At 42.5% G+C, this 20560-nt stretch overlaps 1 protein-coding gene across 2 annotated transcripts in view; it reads left to right on the top strand.

Annotated features, from left to right (window-relative positions):
• The window catches only part of LOC141108363 (histo-blood group ABO system transferase-like), a 357971-nt gene that overhangs the window by 131465 nt on the left and 205946 nt on the right, over positions 1-20560 (top strand). For both annotated transcript variants that reach the window (XM_073599920.1, XM_073599919.1), the window contains exons 3-4: positions 13060-13119; positions 14248-14283. In XM_073599920.1, coding sequence (XP_073456021.1) covers positions 13060-13119; positions 14248-14283 — 96 coding nt within the window. The remainder of the gene's footprint in view (positions 1-13059; positions 13120-14247; positions 14284-20560) is intronic.

Below are 20560 nucleotides of genomic sequence, written 5' to 3'. Positions count from 1 at the left end.
AAGGGGAACCCCGGCCAAAATTTAAAAAAAAATGACGTGGGGGTCCCCCTAAATTCCATACCAGGCCCTTCAGGTCTGGTATGGAGATTAAGGGGAACCCCGCACCAAAATTTAAAAAAAACGGCGTGGGGTCCCCCCAAAATTCCATACCAGACCCTTATCCGAGCACGCAACCTGGCAGGCCGCAGGAAAAGAGGGGGGACGAGAGAGTGCCCCCCCTCCTGAACCGTACCAGGCCACATGCCCTCAACATTCGGAGGTTGCTTTGGGGTAGCTAACCAAAACACCTTGTCCCCATGTTGATGAGGACAAGGGCCACAGCCCCACAACCCTGGCCGGTGGTTGTGGGGGTCTGCGGGCGGGGGGCTTATCGGAATCTGGAATCCCCCTTTAACAAGGGGACCCCCAGATCCTGGCCCTCCCCCCTGTGTGAAATGGTAAGGGGGTACAAAACCCCTACCATTTCACTAAAAAACTGTCAAAAACGTTAAAAATGACAAGAGACAGTTTTTGACGTTTCCTTTATTTAAATGCTTCTTCCTTCTTCCTTCATCTTCTTCTTTTGGTTCTTCCTCCAGTGTTCTCGTCCAGCATCTCCTCCGCGGCATCTTCTTCCCTTCTTCTCCTCGGACTGCTCCGCATCCATGGCATGGAGGGAGGCTCCCGCTCTTCATCTTCTTGTCTCCGCATCAATGCATGGAGGGAGGCTCCCACTGTGTGACGCTTCTCCTCTTCTGACGGTACTTAAATAATGGGGGCAGGGCCACCCGGTGACCTCGCCCCCCTCTGACGCACGGGGACATGACAGGACTTGCCTGTGGCATTCCCCGTGATGCCACAGGGAAGTCCCGTCAAGTCACCGTGCGTCAGAGGGGGGCGGGGTCACAGGGTGGCCCCACCCCCCATTATTTAAGAACCGTCAGAAGAGGAGAAGCGTCACACAGCGGGAGCCTCCCTCCATGCATGGATGCGGAGCGGCCTGAAAAGAAGACGAAGAGAAGAAGATGAAGAGAAGAAGATGAAGAGAAGAGCGGGAGCCTCCCTCCATGCCATGGATGCGGAGCGGCCCGAGGAGAAGAAGGGAAGAAGACGCCGCGGAGGAGATGCTGGATGAGAACATCGGAGGAAGAACCAGAAAATCCAGAAGAAGATGAAGGGAGATAGAAGAAAGAAGAAGCATTTAAATAAAGGAATTGTCAAAAACTGTCTGGTCATTTTTAACATTTTTGACAGTTTTTTAGTGAAATGGTAGGGGTACAACCCTTACCATTTCACACAGGGGGTGGGCCGTTAAAGGGGGCTTCCAGATTCCGATAAGCCCCCCGCCCGCAGACCCCCACAACCACTGGCCAGGGTTGTGGGGATGAGGCCCTTGTCCTCATCAACATGGGGACAAGGTGTTTTGGGGGGGCTACCCCAAAGCACCCTCCCAATGTTGAGGTCATGTGGCCTGGTACGGTTCAGGAGGGGGGCCGCTATCTCGTCCCCCCTCTTTTTCTGCAACCTGCCAGGTTGCGTGCTCGAATAAGGGTCTGGATATGGATTTTTGGGGGGACCTCACGCCATTTTTTTTTAAATTTTGGTTCAGGGTTCCCCTGTGGGGAATTCCCATGCCGTTTTTATCAATGAACTTCTATGTGTATTGTTGGACTGGCAATGCATTAATGGTCGCGAGTAGTTTTAAATGACTTTTTTCCTTTGAAATGTCATTTTGCTGTCAGACTGTTCTAAACACGGGAAACATGCGCCCCTTTACAAGCATACTATAGACACCCCCCAGGTATGAAATTTAAAGAGATATTACACTTTTATTGTTTGACTTTAAGCATTATTAAAATCACTGCTCCCGAAAAAAGGCCGTTTTTAAAACTTTTTTTTGCATTGATACATGTCCCCTGGGGCAGGACCCAGGTCCCCAAACACTTTTTATGACAATACTATGCATATAAGACTTTAAAATTAGCACTTTTGATTTCTCCCATAGACTTTTAAAGGGTGTTCCGTGGCATTCGAATTTGCCGCAAACACCCTAAATTGTTCGCTGTTCGGCGAACTTGCAAACAGCCCATGTTCGAGTCGAACATGAGTTCGACTCGAACTCGAAGCTCATCCCTACTCATGAGGATGGGACCTTATTCATATACTACGATCTGTTAAAAGGGCTGTCTTTGGGTCTTTGACCATTGTCTGCAGTTTCAGATGGGAAAAGTTGTTTTCATGTTCCTGTTTGTTACTGTAGAATATTGATACAGCCACTGTGCATTATTCTTCTATTTCTCTGTTTTACATTTTGTTATTTGTTGATAGCTATATATATACACATTGGGGTTTAGGCTTTTGGGGGTTCCTTGAATATTAATAACAAATTTTCTAGAAAAAGGGTTCTGCTGTTAGTTTGAATTTGGGTCTATATTTTGTATTTAGATTTAAATTTTATATGAACACCTTCTTTTCCCCTTTTTTTAGAGGGTTCTGAGAGCTATATATATTAACGATACTCTATATGTATACATATCTATATATTTTTTACAATTTTTTTTCATTCATTTTTCTAAATGAGTTTCGTTTATACAGAACCGAGTGGGTCTAGGTGTTCATTAGTGCCAACTTTAATTCTGGTGCAGATTTTAAGTGTTTTATGTTTATATGTCAATATGTTTATATGATTTATGCTATTTGATTATGATATCAAGCATAAGTGTTTTTTAATATAATGGTTGCCTTACATGCATATGTAAATATATATATTGTCATTTATGCATTTATTGTAACCTAGATCGTCATCATTGATTTCATAGATTTGATCCATTTATACATAAGTTAAGAAGAGATGAAAAACATATGAATCTATCATAGGAGCACAAACATTCATGTATGCTGACATCCATTGGCATTTCACAACATACACATATTTATACATATATTTGTCCACTTATGCCTCCATTTACATTGGTTCACATACATATATATATATATATACATATATACATATATACACACACACACAATTCTTTTGTACATATATACGCAAAATAAGTTTCTTCTTTTTTCATATATACATTCATTGATACCTACAGTATATATTCAGTTAGTGTTGTACAGTGTACTCAATTATTTTACTTAATTAATTGAATATTTCCACATTATTAGTTTATTTTATTTATTTAAACTAATTCACATTTCACATCACTAGTTAGTTAATTTCTATATAAATATGTTCATACACAGATACACACATATTGCTTATTATATATATATACATATTTGGTTATAGACATTATATATGTCTATTTTTTCACAATTCCTATTATTACATAGATATATTTTTTCTCATATTGGCATTTTGCGCACATGAATTTCCTTTTAGCACTCCATTTCACTTGTTATTTTTTCACGTAATTTTTTCACTTATTATTTTGTCCATTTTCATCACTTTTCAATCACACTTAGGGACGATGATTGTATATAGTACCAAAAGGTGTATGATGGCTAATTACAACGGGTCTCACATACACATGTCGATTGACCAATTAGTTTATTGACCAATTATCTAGTCACATGGGTTCAACTGGAAAAAGTATTTATTCAATCTTTTGTTCTGTGATTGTCAACTATGAATAAGCACTAATGTTAGTGCAAAATGCGTCAGCTCCCCTGTCTGCTGTGGCATGTATTTTTGAGTTTGATGTGATTTTTTTGAATAAAAAGGCAATTTCTTCAGAGTGCGGCTTTCCAGAACCATTTCCTGTTTCATGGCTACTAGCAATTTGCCAGCACCTGTGGTTCCTGAACTGAGAGAGAGGTTCACTACTTGTTTGTCCTCCTGGAGCAGTGATATCCTTCCCTATCTCATTGTTCTCTATCATAATCAGCAAACCTAATGCCAGCTAAACAATCTTAGAGCCCCATTATAGCTATACAGATGAACAATAATGTCAAATTTCACTATAGCTGGTGGTGATATCTCTAATATCAGCTGCTGATGGTGATAAAACAACTTAACCACTTCAGCCCCGGAAGGATTTACCCCCTTCCTGACCAGAGCACTTTTTACAATTTGGCACTGCATCACTTTAACTGCTAATTGCGCCATGCAATGCTGTACCCAAACAAAATTTGCATCCTTTTCTTCCCACAAATAGAGCTTTCTTTTGATGGTATTTGATCACCTCTGCCATTTTTATTTTTTGCGCTATAAACGGAAAAAGACCGAACATTTTGAAAAAAAAATTATATTTTCTACTTTTTGTTATAAAAAAATCCAATAAACTCAATTTTAGTCATACATTTAGGCCAAAATGTATTCGGCCACATGTATTTGGTAAAAAAATGTCAATAAGCGTATATTTATTGGTTTGCACAAAAGTTATAGCGTCTACAAACTAGGGTACATTTTCTGGAATTTACTCAGCTTTTAGTTTGATTGCCTATCTCATTTCTTGAGGTGCTAAAATGGCAGGGCAGTACAAACCCCCCCAAATGACCCAATTTTGGAAAGTAGACACCCCAAGAAAATTGCTGAGATGCATGTTGAGCCCATTGAAAATTCATTTTTTTTGTCCCAAGTGATTGAATAATGACAAAAAAAAATTACAAAAAGTTGTCACTAAATGATATATTGCTCACACAGGCCATGGGCATATGTGGAATTGCACCCCAAAATACATTTAGCTGCTTCTCCTGAGTATGGGAATACCACATGTGTGGGACTTTTTGGGAGCCTAGCTGCGTACAGGGCCCCGAAAAGCAAGCACCGCCTTCAGGATTCCTAAGAGCGTACATTTTTTATTTCACTCCTCACTACCTATTACAGTTTTAAAGGCCAAAAAATGCTCAGATGGCACAACCCCCCCCCCCCAAATGACCCCATTTTGGAAAGTAGACACCCCAAGCTATTTGCTGAGAGGCATGTTGAGTCCATGGAATATTTTATATTTTGACACAAGTTGCGGGAAAATTACAAACTTTTGTTTTTTTCTTTTTTTTTGCACAAAGTTGTCACTAAATGATATATTGCTCAAACATGCCATGGGCATATGTGGAATTACACCCCAAAATACATTCTGCTGCTTCTCCTGAGTATGGGGATACCACATGTGTGGGACTTTTTGGGAGCCTAGCCGTGTACAGGGCCCAGAAAACCAAGCACCGCCTTCAGGATTTCTAAGGGCATAAATTTTTGATTTCACTCTTCACTACCTATCACAGTATTGAAGGCCATAAAATGCCAAGGTGGCACAAATCCCCCCAAATGACCCCATTTTGGAAAGTAGACACCCCAAGCTATTTGCTGAGAGGCATGTTGAGCCCATGAAATATTTTATATTTTGCCACAAGTTGCAGGAAAATGACAAACTTTTTTTTTTTTTTTTTGCACAAAGTTGTCACTAAATGATATATTGCTCACACAGGCCATGGGCATATATGGAATTGCACCCCAAAATACATTTTTCTGATTCTCCTGAGTACGGGGATACCACATGTGTGGGACTTTTTGGGAGCCTAGCCGCGTACGGGGCTCCGAAAACCAAGCACTGCCTTCAGGATTTCTAAGGGCATAAAGTTTTGATTTCACTCCTCACTACCTATCACAGTTTTGAAGGCCATAAAATGCCCAGATGGCACAACCCCCCCCAAATGACCCCATTTTGGAAAGTAGACACCCTATGCTATTTGCCGAGAGGCATGTTGAGTCCATGGAATATTTTATATTTTGACACAAGTTGCGGGAAAATTACAAACTTTTGTTTTTTTCTTTTTTTTTGCACAAAGTTGTCACTAAATGATATATTGCTCAAACATGCCATGGGCATATGTGGAATTACACCCCAAAATACATTCTGCTGCTTCTCCTGAGTATGGGGATACCACATGTGTGGGACTTTTTGGGAGCCTAGCCGTGTACAGGGCCCAGAAAACCAAGCACCGCCTTCAGGATTTCTAAGGGCATAAATTTTTGATTTCACTCTTCACTACCTATCACAGTATTGAAGGCCATAAAATGCCAAGGTGGCACAAATCCCCCCAAATGACCCCATTTTGGAAAGTAGACACCCCAAGCTATTTGCTGAGAGGCATGTTGAGCCCATGAAATATTTTATATTTTGCCACAAGTTGCAGGAAAATGACAAACTTTTTTTTTTTTTTTTTGCACAAAGTTGTCACTAAATGATATATTGCTCACACAGGCCATGGGCATATATGGAATTGCACCCCAAAATACATTTTTCTGATTCTCCTGAGTACGGGGATACCACATGTGTGGGACTTTTTGGGAGCCTAGCCGCGTACGGGGCTCCGAAAACCAAGCACTGCCTTCAGGATTTCTAAGGGCATAAAGTTTTGATTTCACTCCTCACTACCTATCACAGTTTTGAAGGCCATAAAATGCCCAGATGGCACAACCCCCCCCAAATGACCCCATTTTGGAAAGTAGACACCCTATGCTATTTGCCGAGAGGCATGTTGAGTCCATGGAATATTTTATATTTTGACACAAGTTGCGGGAAAGTGACCATTTTTTTTTTTTGCACAAAGTTGTCACTAAATGATATATTGCTCAAACATGCCATGGGCATATGTGGGATTACACCCCTAAATACATTCTGCTGCTTCTCCTGAGTACGGGGATACCACATGTGTGGGACTTTTTGGGAGCCTAGCTTCATACGGGGCCTCGAAAACCAATCACCGCCTTCAGGATTTCTAAGGGTGTAAATTTTTGATTCACTCCTCACTACCTGTCACAGTTTCGAAGGCCATAAAATGCCAAGAGAGCACAACCCCCCCCCCCCCCCCAAATTACCCCATTTTGGAAAGTGGACATCCCAAGCTATTTGCTGAGAGGCATAGTGAGTATTATGCAGCTCTCATTTGTTTTTGAAAATGAAGAAAGACAAGAAAAATGTTTTTTTTTTTCTTTTTTCAATTTTCAAAACTTTGTGAAAAAAAGGTCTGCAAAATACTCACTATACCTCTCAGCAAATAGCTTGGGGTGTCTACTTTTCAAAATAGGGTCATTTGGGGGGGTTTGTGCCACCTGGGCATTCCATGGCCTCCGAAACTGTGATAGGCAGTGAAGAGTGAAATCAAAAATTACGCCCTTAGAAAGCCTGAAGGCGGTGCTTGGTTTTCGGGGTCCCGTCGCGGCTGGGCTCCCAAAAAGTCTCACACATGTGGTATCCCCGTACTCAGGAGAAGCAACAGAATGTATTTTGGGGTGTAATTTCACATATTCCCATGGCATGTTCGAGCAATATATAATTTAGTGACAACTTTGTGCAAAAAAAAAAAAAAAATTGTCTTTTTCCCGCAACATGTGTCACAATATAAAATATACCATGGACTCGACATGCCTCTCAGCAAATAGCTTGGGGTGTCTACTTTCCAAAATGGGGTCATTTGGGGGGGTTTGAACTGTCCTAGCATTTTATGCACAACATTTAGAAGCTTATGTCACACATCACCCACTCTTCTAACCACTTGAAGACAAAGCCCTTTCTGACACTTTTTGTTTACATGAAAAAATTATTTATTTTTGCAAGAAAATTACTTTGAACCCCCAAACATTATATATTTTTTTAAAGCAAATGCCCTAATTAAAATGGTGGGTGTTTCATTTTTTTTTCACACAGTATTTGCGCAGCGATTTTTCAAACACATTTTTTGGGGAAAAAACACACTTTTTAAAATTTGAATGCACTAAAACACACTATATTGCCCAAATGTTTGATGAAATAAAAAAGATGATCTTAGGCCGAATACATGGATACCAAACATGACATGCTTTAAAATTGCGCACAAACGTGCAGTGGCGACAAACTAAATACATTTTTAAAAGCCTTTAAAAGCCTTTACAGGTTACCACTTTAGATTTACAGAGGAGGTCTACTGCTAAAATTACTGCCCTCGATCTGACCTTCGTGGTGATACCTCACATGCATGGTGCAATTGCTGTTTACATTTGACGCCAGAACGACGCTTTTCAAACTGTTCCATTCATTTTTTTATTTTTTCAATCATTTTTATTGTTATCTCAGGGAATGTAAATATCCCCTATGATAGCAATAGGTAGTGACAGGTACTCTTTTTTGAAAAAAATTGGGGTCTATTAGAACCTAGATCTCTCCTCTGCCCTCAAAGCATCTGACCTCACCAAGATTGGTGTGATAAAATGCTTTCCCAATGGTGCTGTTTACATCCGGCGAAATCTAAGTCATGAAATGCTCGTAGCTTCCGGTTTCTTAGGCCATAGAGATGATTGGAGCCATTCTGGTCTCTGATCAGCTCTATGGTCAGCTGGCCGAATCACCGGCTGCATTCTCAGGTTCCCTGTTGGGACAGGAGAGCCAGAGAAAAACATGGAAGACGGTGGGGGGGCATTCCCTCCCACTGCTTGTAAAAGCAGTCTAGAGGCTAATTAGCCGCTAGGATTGCTTTTACATGAAAGCCGACCACTGGCTGAAAAGAATGATACCAAGATAATACCTAAACCTGCAGGCATCATTCTGGTATAACCACTCAAAGTCCAGCAACATACCAGTACGTTGCTGGTCCTTGTTGGGCATATATTGTAAACTTTTTTTTCATGCAGCCTGTGGGCTGAACGAAAAAAAGATATTGATCGGTGGGTATGCCCACCATTAGAATACCTCCCTTCATCCACCCACTTCTAATGATGGGCATACATGCGCCGTTTATATATGCCGAAGCATGGGGGCATCCTCCCACAAAAGGTAGGAGCAAATCGCTCCTCCACCCACTGCTGCCCCTACGCTTCGGCATATATGCTGAAGTATGTAACTGTGGTGGTAAAATCACCTCCGACAGCGCTGGAGTCATGGCTTTATATATCGTGGGAGCAAACGCTGTTGCTGTCAAGATGAATAAATCCGCTCTGCAGCTGAATGGCGTACCTGCTAAGCAAATGAGGGTTAACAATAAAACAAAGTAACATTACAGTATAACAGTAAGACTTACCATACCTGCAAAGCAAATACAAAAAAAAAAGTAAAAAATAAAACATTTAAACGCAACCTGTGCCTGAAATATATATATGCCGAAGCATGGGGGCATCCTCCCGCAAAAGGCAGGAGCAAATCGCTCCTCCACCCACTGCTGCCCCCACGCTTCGGCATATATGCCGAAGTATGTAACTGTGGTGGTGAAATCACCTCCGACAGCGCTGGAGTCACGGCTTTATGTATCGTGGGAGCAAATGCTGTTGCTGTCAAGATAAATAAATCCGCTCTGCAGCTGAATGGCGTACCTGAAAACAAAAAAATGGTTACCAAACATGATAAAAACGTAACAACAGTAAAACATTGCAGAATAGAATACAGTAAAAAAGAGCAGAACAATAGAGAGGGAATAGAGAGAGAGAACAATAAAACGACAACTATTTTTGGTTTTTATTATTTTATATTTTTTTGTGTTTTTTTTTACTTTTTTTTGTTTTTTTAACTTTTTTTGTAACTTTAACTTTTGTAACTGGTACCAGGTTTGGGTCTCTCAAAATGCGATGGCATCTTGGGAGACCCTGTGAAAGTGTGTCCTAGTCTGTGCAGTGCTGTACCCTACGCTAATACTCAACTAGTGTATGGTGGCGTTCAAAACATTCACCAATGCAAAGACCAGGATTGTCAGGACAGAAGGGACAATAATACCACGCCTAAATCCGTGCTTGCTGCAGACACAACATCTTTTTTGGGGGGCTCGTTGGGTAGGGGTACTCAGGAGGACATAAAGAAAATGCCTCTCATGCAGCCGGCTTACTGCATTTGGTTGGGAAAGGTGAGGTGGAGCACCGTCTGGAAACAGAAGGGCTCTGACGATCTCTTCCTGGAATTTAAGGAAGGATCCAGTCCGTCCTGAAGCTCTGTATAGCACATAAGCGTTCAGCAAAGCCAATTGAAATAAATAAACAGACACTTTTTTGTACCAGCGTCTGGCCTTACGGGCAACTAGGTACGGCGCCAACAACTGGTCGTTGAGGTCCACCCCTCCCATATTTTGGTTATATTCGTGGACACAGAGGGGTTTCTCCACAACACCAGTTGCCGTAGTAATTTGAACCGTCGTGCCTGCATGAAGGGAGGTAAGAACGAAAACATTCTTATTGTCCCTTCACTTCATAGCGAGCAAATTATTACACTGCAAGCAGGCTCTCTCCCCCAGCCTAAGATGGGAATCTACAAGCCGCTGGGGAAAGCCCCGGCGATTAGGTCGCACGGTGCCACATGCTCCAATCTGATGATCAAAAAGGTGACTAAAAAGTGGCACGCTCATGTAATAATTGTCCACGTACAAGTGGTACCCCTTTCCGAATAAGGGTGACACCAAGTCCCACACTTTCTTGCCAGCACTTCCTATGTAGTCAGGGCAGTTTGTTGGCTCTACGTGACTATCTTTGCCCTCGTAAACCATAAAACTACATGTACAGCCTGTGGCCCTGTCACAGAGCTTATACAGCTTGACCCCATATCTGGCACGCTTGCTGGGAAGGTACTGTTTGAATGACAAGCGGCCAGAAAATTTAATCAGGGACTCATCAACACAGACAACTTGATGGGGAGTAAACAAGTCTGCAAAACGTTGGTTGAAGTGGTTTACGAGGGGCCGAATTTTGTAGAGCCGATCGTATTCAGGGTCTCCACGAGGACGACAGAGTTCATTGTTGTTGAAGTGCATGAACCGCAAAATCTGCTCATATCGTGTCCCTGGTCATGGAGGCAAAAAACACGGGCATATGGTAAATTGGGTCAGTGGACCAATATGACCGCAACTCACTCTTTTTATTTATGCCCATGTTGAGGGAAAGGCCCAGAAAGATCTTAAATTCGGAGACCGTAATTGGTCTCCTATCTCTGGCAAGGGAGGACTGGGGAATAGTGGCGATGTGTTGACCAGCGTATAAATTGCTTTGGTCCACAATAGATCTATAGCGATCTTCGGTGAAAAACAGTGAATAAAAATCAAGTGGCATAAAATCAACTGTTTCCACCTGAATTCCGGGTTGGCGAATGCAGCAGGAAGGGCACTATGGGCATGAGGGGCCTGTGTTCGTCTTCTTGGTGGCAGCGGGACACTACTTGTGCTTGCCACCTCGCCAGCTTGAACTGCACTTATGGGACTCGCTGTGTCACCACGTGATACAGTATTGCTGGATGTACGACCAGGGTGTACTAAGCCGCTGGTGCTTGCCAGTTCACCAGAAGGAATAGCGGCGCTAGTACTGCTCTGCTCCATACGAGAGCCCTGCGGTTCTTGCACTTCAAGGACAGAAGAAGAAGATTGGGGTCTGGTACGCCTGACCTTGGCAGGGACCACAACTCCGTCGTCAGAGCTATCTGTCATGGAGCCGCTGTCGTCTACAGGATTGTATTCTGAGCCTGAATCTGACAGATGAGTGACTTCCTCTTCACTATCTGTCATGCTCAGAAATGTGTAGGCCTCTTCACTAGTGTACCTTCGATTTGCCATTTTGGGCTCTAAATTTAGGGGTACACTAGTGAGACTCACAGGCAAAAAAGCTCCTGACTGTTAGCGACTGATTCAAAACGCTACCAAAAAACTGTTAGCGATCGCAGGGATCAGGCCTGACTGCGAACGCTGCAGTTATGTGTGCTTAGTGTTTTGTAAGTGTCAGTGATCGATCGATACTGCACTTGGGTGGGCTGGGCAGGGCTGGGCCGAGGGGCAAAACGCAGGTGCTAGCAGGTATCTGGGCTGATCCCGCTAACACTGCGTTTTTGGGAACCCTAACCTGCTGGGGACGCTAGTATAGATCTGATTGGATCAGATATCGATCCGTTTAGATACTATAGCACTAAGGGAGGTGTATGCTGCGTGTGTGGATGTTAGCGGTACTGGCGCTAAACTGACGCTGCCTGGGGCGATGCAGACCTTATCTGACCCTAAAAACGTAACTTATATCACCGCCGGGCAATTAGGGGGTTAAACCTTTATTAGGTAATAAACGGCGGGTGCCCTAAAACTATAATAAACTATAATAAACAATCTAACTAACCAGCATCACCCGTAACACTTATATGGTGATCACTGGTGATAGGGTTAACTAGGGGGCAATCAGGGGGTTAAAACCTTTAGTAGGTAGTATATGGGGGTCCCTGTCGCTATAAAATGCTGACGGCGAACCTATATACTTACCTCCCTAACTAGCGTCACCTGTGTCACTAATACAGCGATCAGAAAAACGATCGCTTAGTGACATTGGCGACAGGGGTGATCACGGGGTTAACCTTTATTAGGGGGGGTTAGGGGGGTACCCTAGACCTAAAGGGGGGTACCCCAGACCTAAAAGGGGCTAACCCTAACTGCCCTAACACTTATAACTGTCACAAACTGACACCAATGCAAAAAAAAAAACTGCTATTGGTGTCACTGTGACAGGGGGGTGATCAGGGGGTGAAAAGTGTTCCTGCGTGTTCAACTGTAAGTGTAGTGTTGGTGCAACTCACATTGATGTCTTCTCTCCTCGGCGCCGGAACGAAAAAGACCGGCTCGAGGAGAAATGACATCACTTCCTCTGCCGCTGTTTACATTACAGCAGCAGAGGAAGAATTTCATTCGTGGGGAGCGATCACGAGGGGGTGGCCACGAATGAGTGGCCTCCCCCTCAGCCTGTAATGCTTCCCCACTGATGCCGACTGCCTCGGGCACCGGGGGGGCGCGATGCGCCCCCAGCCCGCGGGAGGCAGATCACGTACCAGGTACGTGATTTTGCCTGCCCGTGCCATTCTGCCGCAGTATATCTGCGTTAGGCGGTCAGCAAGTGGATAAAGCCAACCTCCACTCTACAATTGGTCTTTTTCTACCTGCAACACTACCCTCTCCACAAATTTAAAACTTTTATTTTCTTTTAAAATCTGGTCCTGTCTTCAGCCTCCATTCTCGACTGGGTAGGATTGATGTGTCTCTGGACACATTGTCTGAGGACAATGATACTTAACAGACAAGAAGTTCCTTTTTAACCTTACAGTATCCTATAAACTACATACATTTCAGTTGGAGAAACTAATTTATGTGATGATTATCTAGGAACATCATGAAGAATAAAGAATGGCGTTCCATTATTACCCTGTCTTGTGACAAAACACAGTGAGTATATTTTTATTCACTCTAATACTCTTATGACGTATATTTGTGTTTGTCATGGTTGGCATGACACTGGTGCATGAACCACATTCAGAACTGTGAATTTTTGTTTATTGCTTAAAAATGTAAAAACAATTTGAAATCCTTACAGGCAAGAGGTGTCTGGAGTCATTGGACCAAATTGAAAGACCACTGGTGGGCTGGGGGTAAATGCCTTTATTTAACAATGAAAATATGAAAATATTCACAAACTCATTATCTTTATTCTTGGCCACCACAATGGAGATGGTCAGTTGTAGTTAACCCATATCAGCGTGACCTGTGGGATCTTGAAATAAAGTATATCTGATGTGAGTTTAGCTTTTTTTTTTAATATGGTTTAGGAAGATTTGTTATTATTTCATTACTGTATTCAATATATTCCCTCTGCTTCATTATTTGTATGTCACCCAGTATAGCCAGTACTCTAGCTAAACAGTTGCTAAACAGTTCCGCAGAAAAGTAAAAGCATAATGGGCTAATATGCATTGAATTGCATACTAGCCCATTATGTTGCACTTACCTGCAAACGAAGCCCGCTGGTGGCCGCGTCCATCTTCAATGCTCTTCCTTCCTGGGCCATGGACTTAGGCTCTGTAACTGGCCGGAGTCACGTGACGTCACACCCGCGCATGTGCATGGGACCCGCCGGTCACGGCACAGGCCCTTTAGAATGGCACGATCGTGCCCTTTTTTCAGTGCGCCGATAATGTCGTCGCAAGCGTATATAATGCATATCTCCTGAACCGTGCAGGTTTAGGAGGTATTTCCAGTACCTACAGGTGAGCCTTATTATAGGTTTACCTGTAGGTAAAAGTGGTGTAACAGAGTTTACAACAACTTTAATGTTTGGTGTAGAGTAATTTGTAATAACATTCACCTGGACAGTGTATGTTTTCTAGGCCACAGGCATAGCTAGAGCTAGAAAAGGTCAACACCATAGACTTTCCTGAAAAAGCAGGATAGTTACCGATACGGTGTTGTCCACTAGACAAAGGGAACACAATTCATTGTCACTCTTATATTAAGAGGGTGAAGAAATTTAACACAGATAACTTTGTAATAATCTTTTCTGCTGTAATGTTTATCTAGGTCTGACATTAAGAATGCTTCCTCCAAACAACAGACGTGAGTATATCTATCTATCTATCTATCTATCTATCTATCTATCTATCTATCTATCTATCTATCTATCCAGAGGTGGGGGACTCGAGTCACATGACTTGACTCGAGTCAGACTCGAGTCACCTGTTTGAGGACTTGCGAGTTGCTTGACAAAATTAAATAAATGACTCGACTTGACTTTGACTTGTCACTAATGACTTGCGACTTGACTTTGACTTGGGCTATTTGACTTGCAATGACTTGCAATGACTTGGCACCACCAGTTCTGTGTCTTGGCCTAGGCAAAAGCTGCCCCCCCCCACAAAAGAAAGCTCCCCCCGAGTCCCGGCTTTGGGGTAGATCAGTATTTTGACTTAATTTGTGACTTGACCAAAATAAATGACTTGACTTGACTTGCTTGACTTCTAGCAGGGACTCGACTTGACTTGCTTGCTTTTCGCCACAGTAACTTGGGACTTGCTTATGACTTGAAGGTTAAGACTTGAGACTTGCTTGTGACTTGCGCATGTGTGACTTACTCCCATCACTGTATCTATCTATCTATCTATCTATCTATCTATCTATCTATCTATCTATCTATCTATCTATCTATCTATCTATCTATCTATCTATCTCTAACGCCACCCCCATAGGGGCTGTTGGAACATAACTGTCCCCAAAGGTTGCCCTGACCCACAAGCCTCCCGACACCTCTAACACCCTGGGTTTTGACATTATTCAAGGAAAGATTACGAATGCTCAAGACACCAAAGAAATATCAGAAATCGCAAATGGTTACTTTACTGGATATTATTGAGTCATCAATGGAAAGAAGTGTAGAATATGTTTTTATGCTAAAAGAGCAACTTATAGCATAAACAAACTACAGAGATATACAAAGTAATGACAGTTATGCCGCGTACACACGATCGGACATTGATCGGACATTCCGATAATAAAATCCATGGATTTTTTCCGACGGATGTTGACTCAAACTTGTCTTGCATACACACGGTCACACAAAGTTGTCGGAATTTCCAAACGCCAAGAACGCGGTGATGTACAACGTGTACGACGGGACTAGAAAAGGGAAGTTCAATACCAAGTGCGCCACTCTTTGGGCTCCTTCTGCTAATTTCGTGTTAGTAGAAGTTTGGTGACAGACAATTCGCGCTTTTCAGCCTCCTGCTTTTACAATCGTTACTGCTCTTCCGTTTGTGCTTGTGGGTTCGTATTCCTATTATGTATTTGATTTGCAGTGCGTTCTTGTCTGCTCGTATCTGATTTTCAGCTCCGACCTTTCTGTTTGTCAGTGCTGTTAGTTCGTTCTGACCAGCCGACCATTTTGAAGCCATGAGGACCCTCACCCCGGACCATAGGGTTTATAACTACCATCTGGCCAGAGCCAGAAGAGTGGTGGAGAACGTTTTCGGGATAATGGCCAGCCGGTTCCACCTCTTCCTTATGCCAATCAACATGGCGGAATATAAACTTAACCATATAATCCTTGCATGCTGCATTCTACACAACTATTTAAGGAGAAATTCAATGAACTATGTGGCCTCAGTTGGACCTGAGGCCGGACTTCAACAAGAAACCCTGACGGCACTTGAAGCTGGCCGCCCTGGCTTGCCCCCCCAAAGCGCCCGCGAAGTAAGACAGAAGTATGCCGAGTACTTTGTGAGTAGGGGGGCCATTGATATGCCAGAAATGGTTTAAGAAACATTTTATCAACAATTTTTGAACTTAAACTGAAAGAAGATTTCCTTTGATTTACTGCCTAGGTTTCTTTTAGCTGTCTCCTAGGTTCTCCAATGGCCTTTTCTTTTTGGCCATTTTCTTCAATAGTGCAAATGTAATTTATTTGATACACGAGGTGACAATCTCTTCTTCAGCGAACTATTATTATGTTGTGGGTCTGCTACACACACCTTGTTTTTTTGTTAATGTATGTAATGCATTACTGACAAAAATATTCATCATTTTCAGCTCCATGAATGAATTTTGTGGAGTCATAAAAATGGAGTGATTGTGGCAAATAAGAAAGCACTGTGGGAGTTATTTACTAAAAGAAATTCCACTTTGCACTCCAAGTGTGCTTAAAACTGCACTGAAACTGCACTTGTAGTGCAAAGTGGATTTGCCTTTAATAAATAACCCCCATTGTCACCGTAGACACCAACTTTTACTCCAAAAACTGCTTTTGATCATTGAAATAAGAAGCCACACATTGCTGAGTAGAACACTTTTTACTCAAAGCACATTCACATGTGCTTTTAGAAAAGTGTTTTTGAACAAACCAACATCTTTGGTGTATAACATTATTTGTTGTCACATTAATTAGAAATAGCCTTTTTTGGTTAAACAGGCATGTTTCAAAACATAACATACAGAACTCAGGAACTTACAAAGTTCTACTTTGACAAAGTGAAGGCAATATCAGACATTAGTATATCCAAAATGTGTTGATATTGCCTTCTTTAGATGGGGTGATGTCACCCTTTTAAAAGCCAAATTTTGAAAATGCACACAAATTGGGAATTAAAATGGGTATTTCCCTCCTGATCCCATGCCTAATGTCAACATGTGCTAGCTCCCATCATGGGGGATCAATGAACGTGTTTTGGGGGTGCAACCCCTTCCTCTCAGCTACTTTATTAGCGAGGAAGGGGTTGCACCCACAAAACGCGTACATTGATATCCCGTGGTGGCAGATAGCACATGTTGACACACTGTGTGGATCTTCAAAATTAGGTTTTTAAAATACTTAATTTATTTATTTTTTTAAATCCCAAAATACACGAAAACAAAGGGTTACATTTTTGTGCGTTTTAGATTCTCCCTAAAACATCAATGATGTTCTTCATTTTTTTTTTAACATCATTCATGTTTTGCTTTACATTTTCAAAATCGCAATTGCACCCCATAATCTCCCTGATGAGGATCTGGGCACTTTCACTGGTGAAATGAGATTCTTCCACAACATCCACATCACCTAAAAAAAAACAAAATAACACACCATGTATTATAAATTTGCAGGAACAGATCTCTTAACTGAAGCTGGGGTCTCAGACACTCACCTGTTGTGGTGACAATTTCGCCCACTTCTAAAACCTCTCCCTCCTCCTCCTCTGCTTGGGTTTTGGTAACTTCCCCTTCTTTCGGAGGTGGGGGGTCCCTGGTGTCCTCAGATGTCCCGAGTCTTTTCTCCCCTATGTGAATAAAAAAAAGTTATACTTAGCATACAGATATTTGATGCCAGAAATAGGAATATGAAACATTGCTTGGAAGTGTCATACAATTGTCTGTTTTGGCAGAGTTCCAAGCTGAAGACATTTTTATTTCTTTTCCAATGCTGGAATACTTCCCTTTTTTGTTCAATTTTCACACATGGAGACATCTCTAGTACCCACTGGAGCACCTGTGTGGGACACCCTAAAAAGTTTGTTCTGGTGTCCCACACTAGTGCTCCTGCATCCAGATGTGTAAACAGCTGCTGAGTGTCCTCTCCTTACACTGAATCAAGTTTCCATTTCATTCTAATTACAAACCCATCTAGACAACAAACTTCTTTTAAAACAAATAGGCCTGAACAAATGTAGTTAACCTGTATCTGCCTAAAACATCTTATAAGTGGGTGAACAAACGATGTTTCCTACGACTGATTACTGTGAACATGAACATAAAAGTTGCCATTTTAAAATGTTCAACAGTAAAGAAAAGCACATGGAGCAGCACGAACGTTAAGAAGAAGAATAGGAACACACGACAAACTACTTACTTTTTTGCAGCACTCTCTTGATTCTTCTGTACTGATCCTGCTCCCTCAATTTGAGGTCTGACCAGCGTTTCCTCAATTTCTCCTTGGATCGCCGTACCCCAAAATTCCTGTGCAGACTCTTCACAACTTTAGGCATGATCTGGGCCTTCTCACATTTGGGTTTGGGTAAGGTCCATGCTTCCCATCATAGTCGGCCCTCTTAAAGATGTCCACCATCTCCACCATCTCTACAAAGGTCATATTTGAGGCCTTCAATCTCCTCCGGGATCGTGAGGTTCGGGGCTCCGGCCTTTTGACATTGCCGCTCTCCTCTACATGCACATGTTGTCTCTCCGCCATGTTCTCTCCCACTGCGTTGAAAGACAAAGGGCAGGGAATAGACTAGAAAGAACATCAGGGGCGACCGGAGTTTCATGCATGCGCAGTGTATAAAAAAAGCGGAACACGCGTGCGTCGTGTGTACGATCTGTGAGCAGGGGACGAAGTAACGGAAGCAACGATCATAACAAAGGTACAATTTTAAGTTGGTGCATCAGTGGCCTATACTGCTTAGAGATTGAGGCCTATATTGGGTCAAGATTAGGAGAGTTTCGCCTGACATCAGGGTTTGTCTTGTGTTGTGTCTTGCAAAGAAAATGGATCTATTCAACAATGAGGACTTTATCCCTATATTCAGTGATATGTACAGGGAGCTGCCCTGTCTGTGGCAGGTAAACCACCCGTTTTATAACAGTAAACCAAAGAGAAAGGCAGCGCTGGATCAATTGCTGGAATTTGTGAAGCCGGTGATCCCCACGGCAGACATCCCCTATTTGAAGGCCCTAATTGGTGGCATAAGGAGCACTTATATTAGGGAGCACAAGAAGGTCCAGGGTTCCCTGAGATCAGGAGCTGCAGCAGATGATATTTATGTACCCAGGCTGTGGTACTATGACAGACTACATTTTCTGGCAGGCCAGACTGAACCCAGGCCAGCACTCTCCAGTCTTCCTTTAAGGCTTCCTTCCACCCCAGCTGAGGCTTCTGATGACCAACCTGGGCCTTCCAGGCAGCAACATGTGGAGGAGCCCAGCTTGAGCCAGGTATAGCATTCTTCAAAATATTTCTGGTTGTCAAATTAATGATGTTAAATATATGTTAGTTTGGATAACTAATTTCTAATTTCACAAAGTGTTTTACATATCAATAGACAGTAGTGGCCACAAATGATTGTGACAAGAATGAAAAATGCTGGGGTCAGAATGATAGTCTTTTCTATTTATTAACATTCCATTTGCAACAGTCATGAGCTGAAAATTGTGTGTGATTGATGAACAAAAAACTAAAACTATGTCCCTTTTTCATACACAAGAAAGTCTTAGTCAGGAGGAGGCCTTGGAAAATGGCAGCCAGGGGGTGGCGGGGGTAAGTGGCAGCCAGGAGGTGGCCGGGCCCAGTAGCCTGCCAGAATCCCAGGTCCCTCCCCTCAGCCTTCCACAAAAAAGGCAGCAATTAGCCTATTTCTGAAGGCTACTGCGGCCCTCAGAACCCCCCCAGTGTTCAAGACGACTATGCCTACACGACAGCCTGCAAAATGCTGGAAATGGAGAAGGGCCATTGCCTCTTATGTGAGGAAGTGATCTTACAAGCCCTAAATAAGGGGTCGAGGGGCGAACTCACAGGCCAAAGCAACATTTGTGAGTTGAACCATGGTCCTCCTCCAGGTCCTCCTGCCACACCTCCAACACCAGAGCCACAGCCTGGACGGAAGCGTGTAAGGAAGTCCAGAGAGTGATGGCCTGGGTTCAGTCTGGTCTGACAAAAGACGCAGGCTGTGGTCTGACCACAGCCTGGGGACAGATATGTCATCTGCTGCTGTTCCTGATCTCTTGTAGTCTTGGACCAGATTGTGCTCACTATTATATGGACTCCTCAGGCCACCAATTTTGACTGTAAAATTATTGATGTGTGCCCTGGGGTATAAAGGCTTTGCAAACGTCTGCAGTTTCTACAGCGTTGCCTTCCTCTTTATTTTGTTATGACCCAGAATAAATGGGTTTCACAAATACTTGCCCATGTGTTTTGCTTCAAAAAGGACAGTTTGTTTGTGAGTAGGCTGGTACATTTTCAAAAATACAATGTTAAATTAACAAGGGACACCAACCAACCTCCTTGAGGTAAAAAAATACAAGATAATAATGGTTTTGTGGTAACTTGACACACAAAACGAGAAATAATATGGAGAGCACTAGAAAACAAAAAAAATGCAGATCTTGATAAAAAAAAGTATTATGGAGATCTAACGAAAAATAAAAATAATATTATTCATGAGATCACGAGAAATTATAAAGAAAGAAGTTTGTGAGAACTCTGTGTGAATATCGGCAGCAAAACAATTTCATTATTCTAGCATTCTAAAGAAGAAGAGAATGTGCTGCATTAAAAGATTTCAAAATTTGCAGCGTGACGAATGTGCATTACGAACAGCAGTTTTACCAGACCGAGCGCTTCCGTCTCGTAATTTATTCTGAGCATGCATGG

This window comes from Aquarana catesbeiana, linkage group LG09, assembly GCF_042186555.1.
Source record: "Aquarana catesbeiana isolate 2022-GZ linkage group LG09, ASM4218655v1, whole genome shotgun sequence".
NCBI lineage: Eukaryota > Metazoa > Chordata > Amphibia > Anura > Ranidae > Aquarana > Aquarana catesbeiana.
Note: the sequence above shows the minus strand (reverse complement) of the source record. Positions and strands in the feature narration are given on the sequence as shown.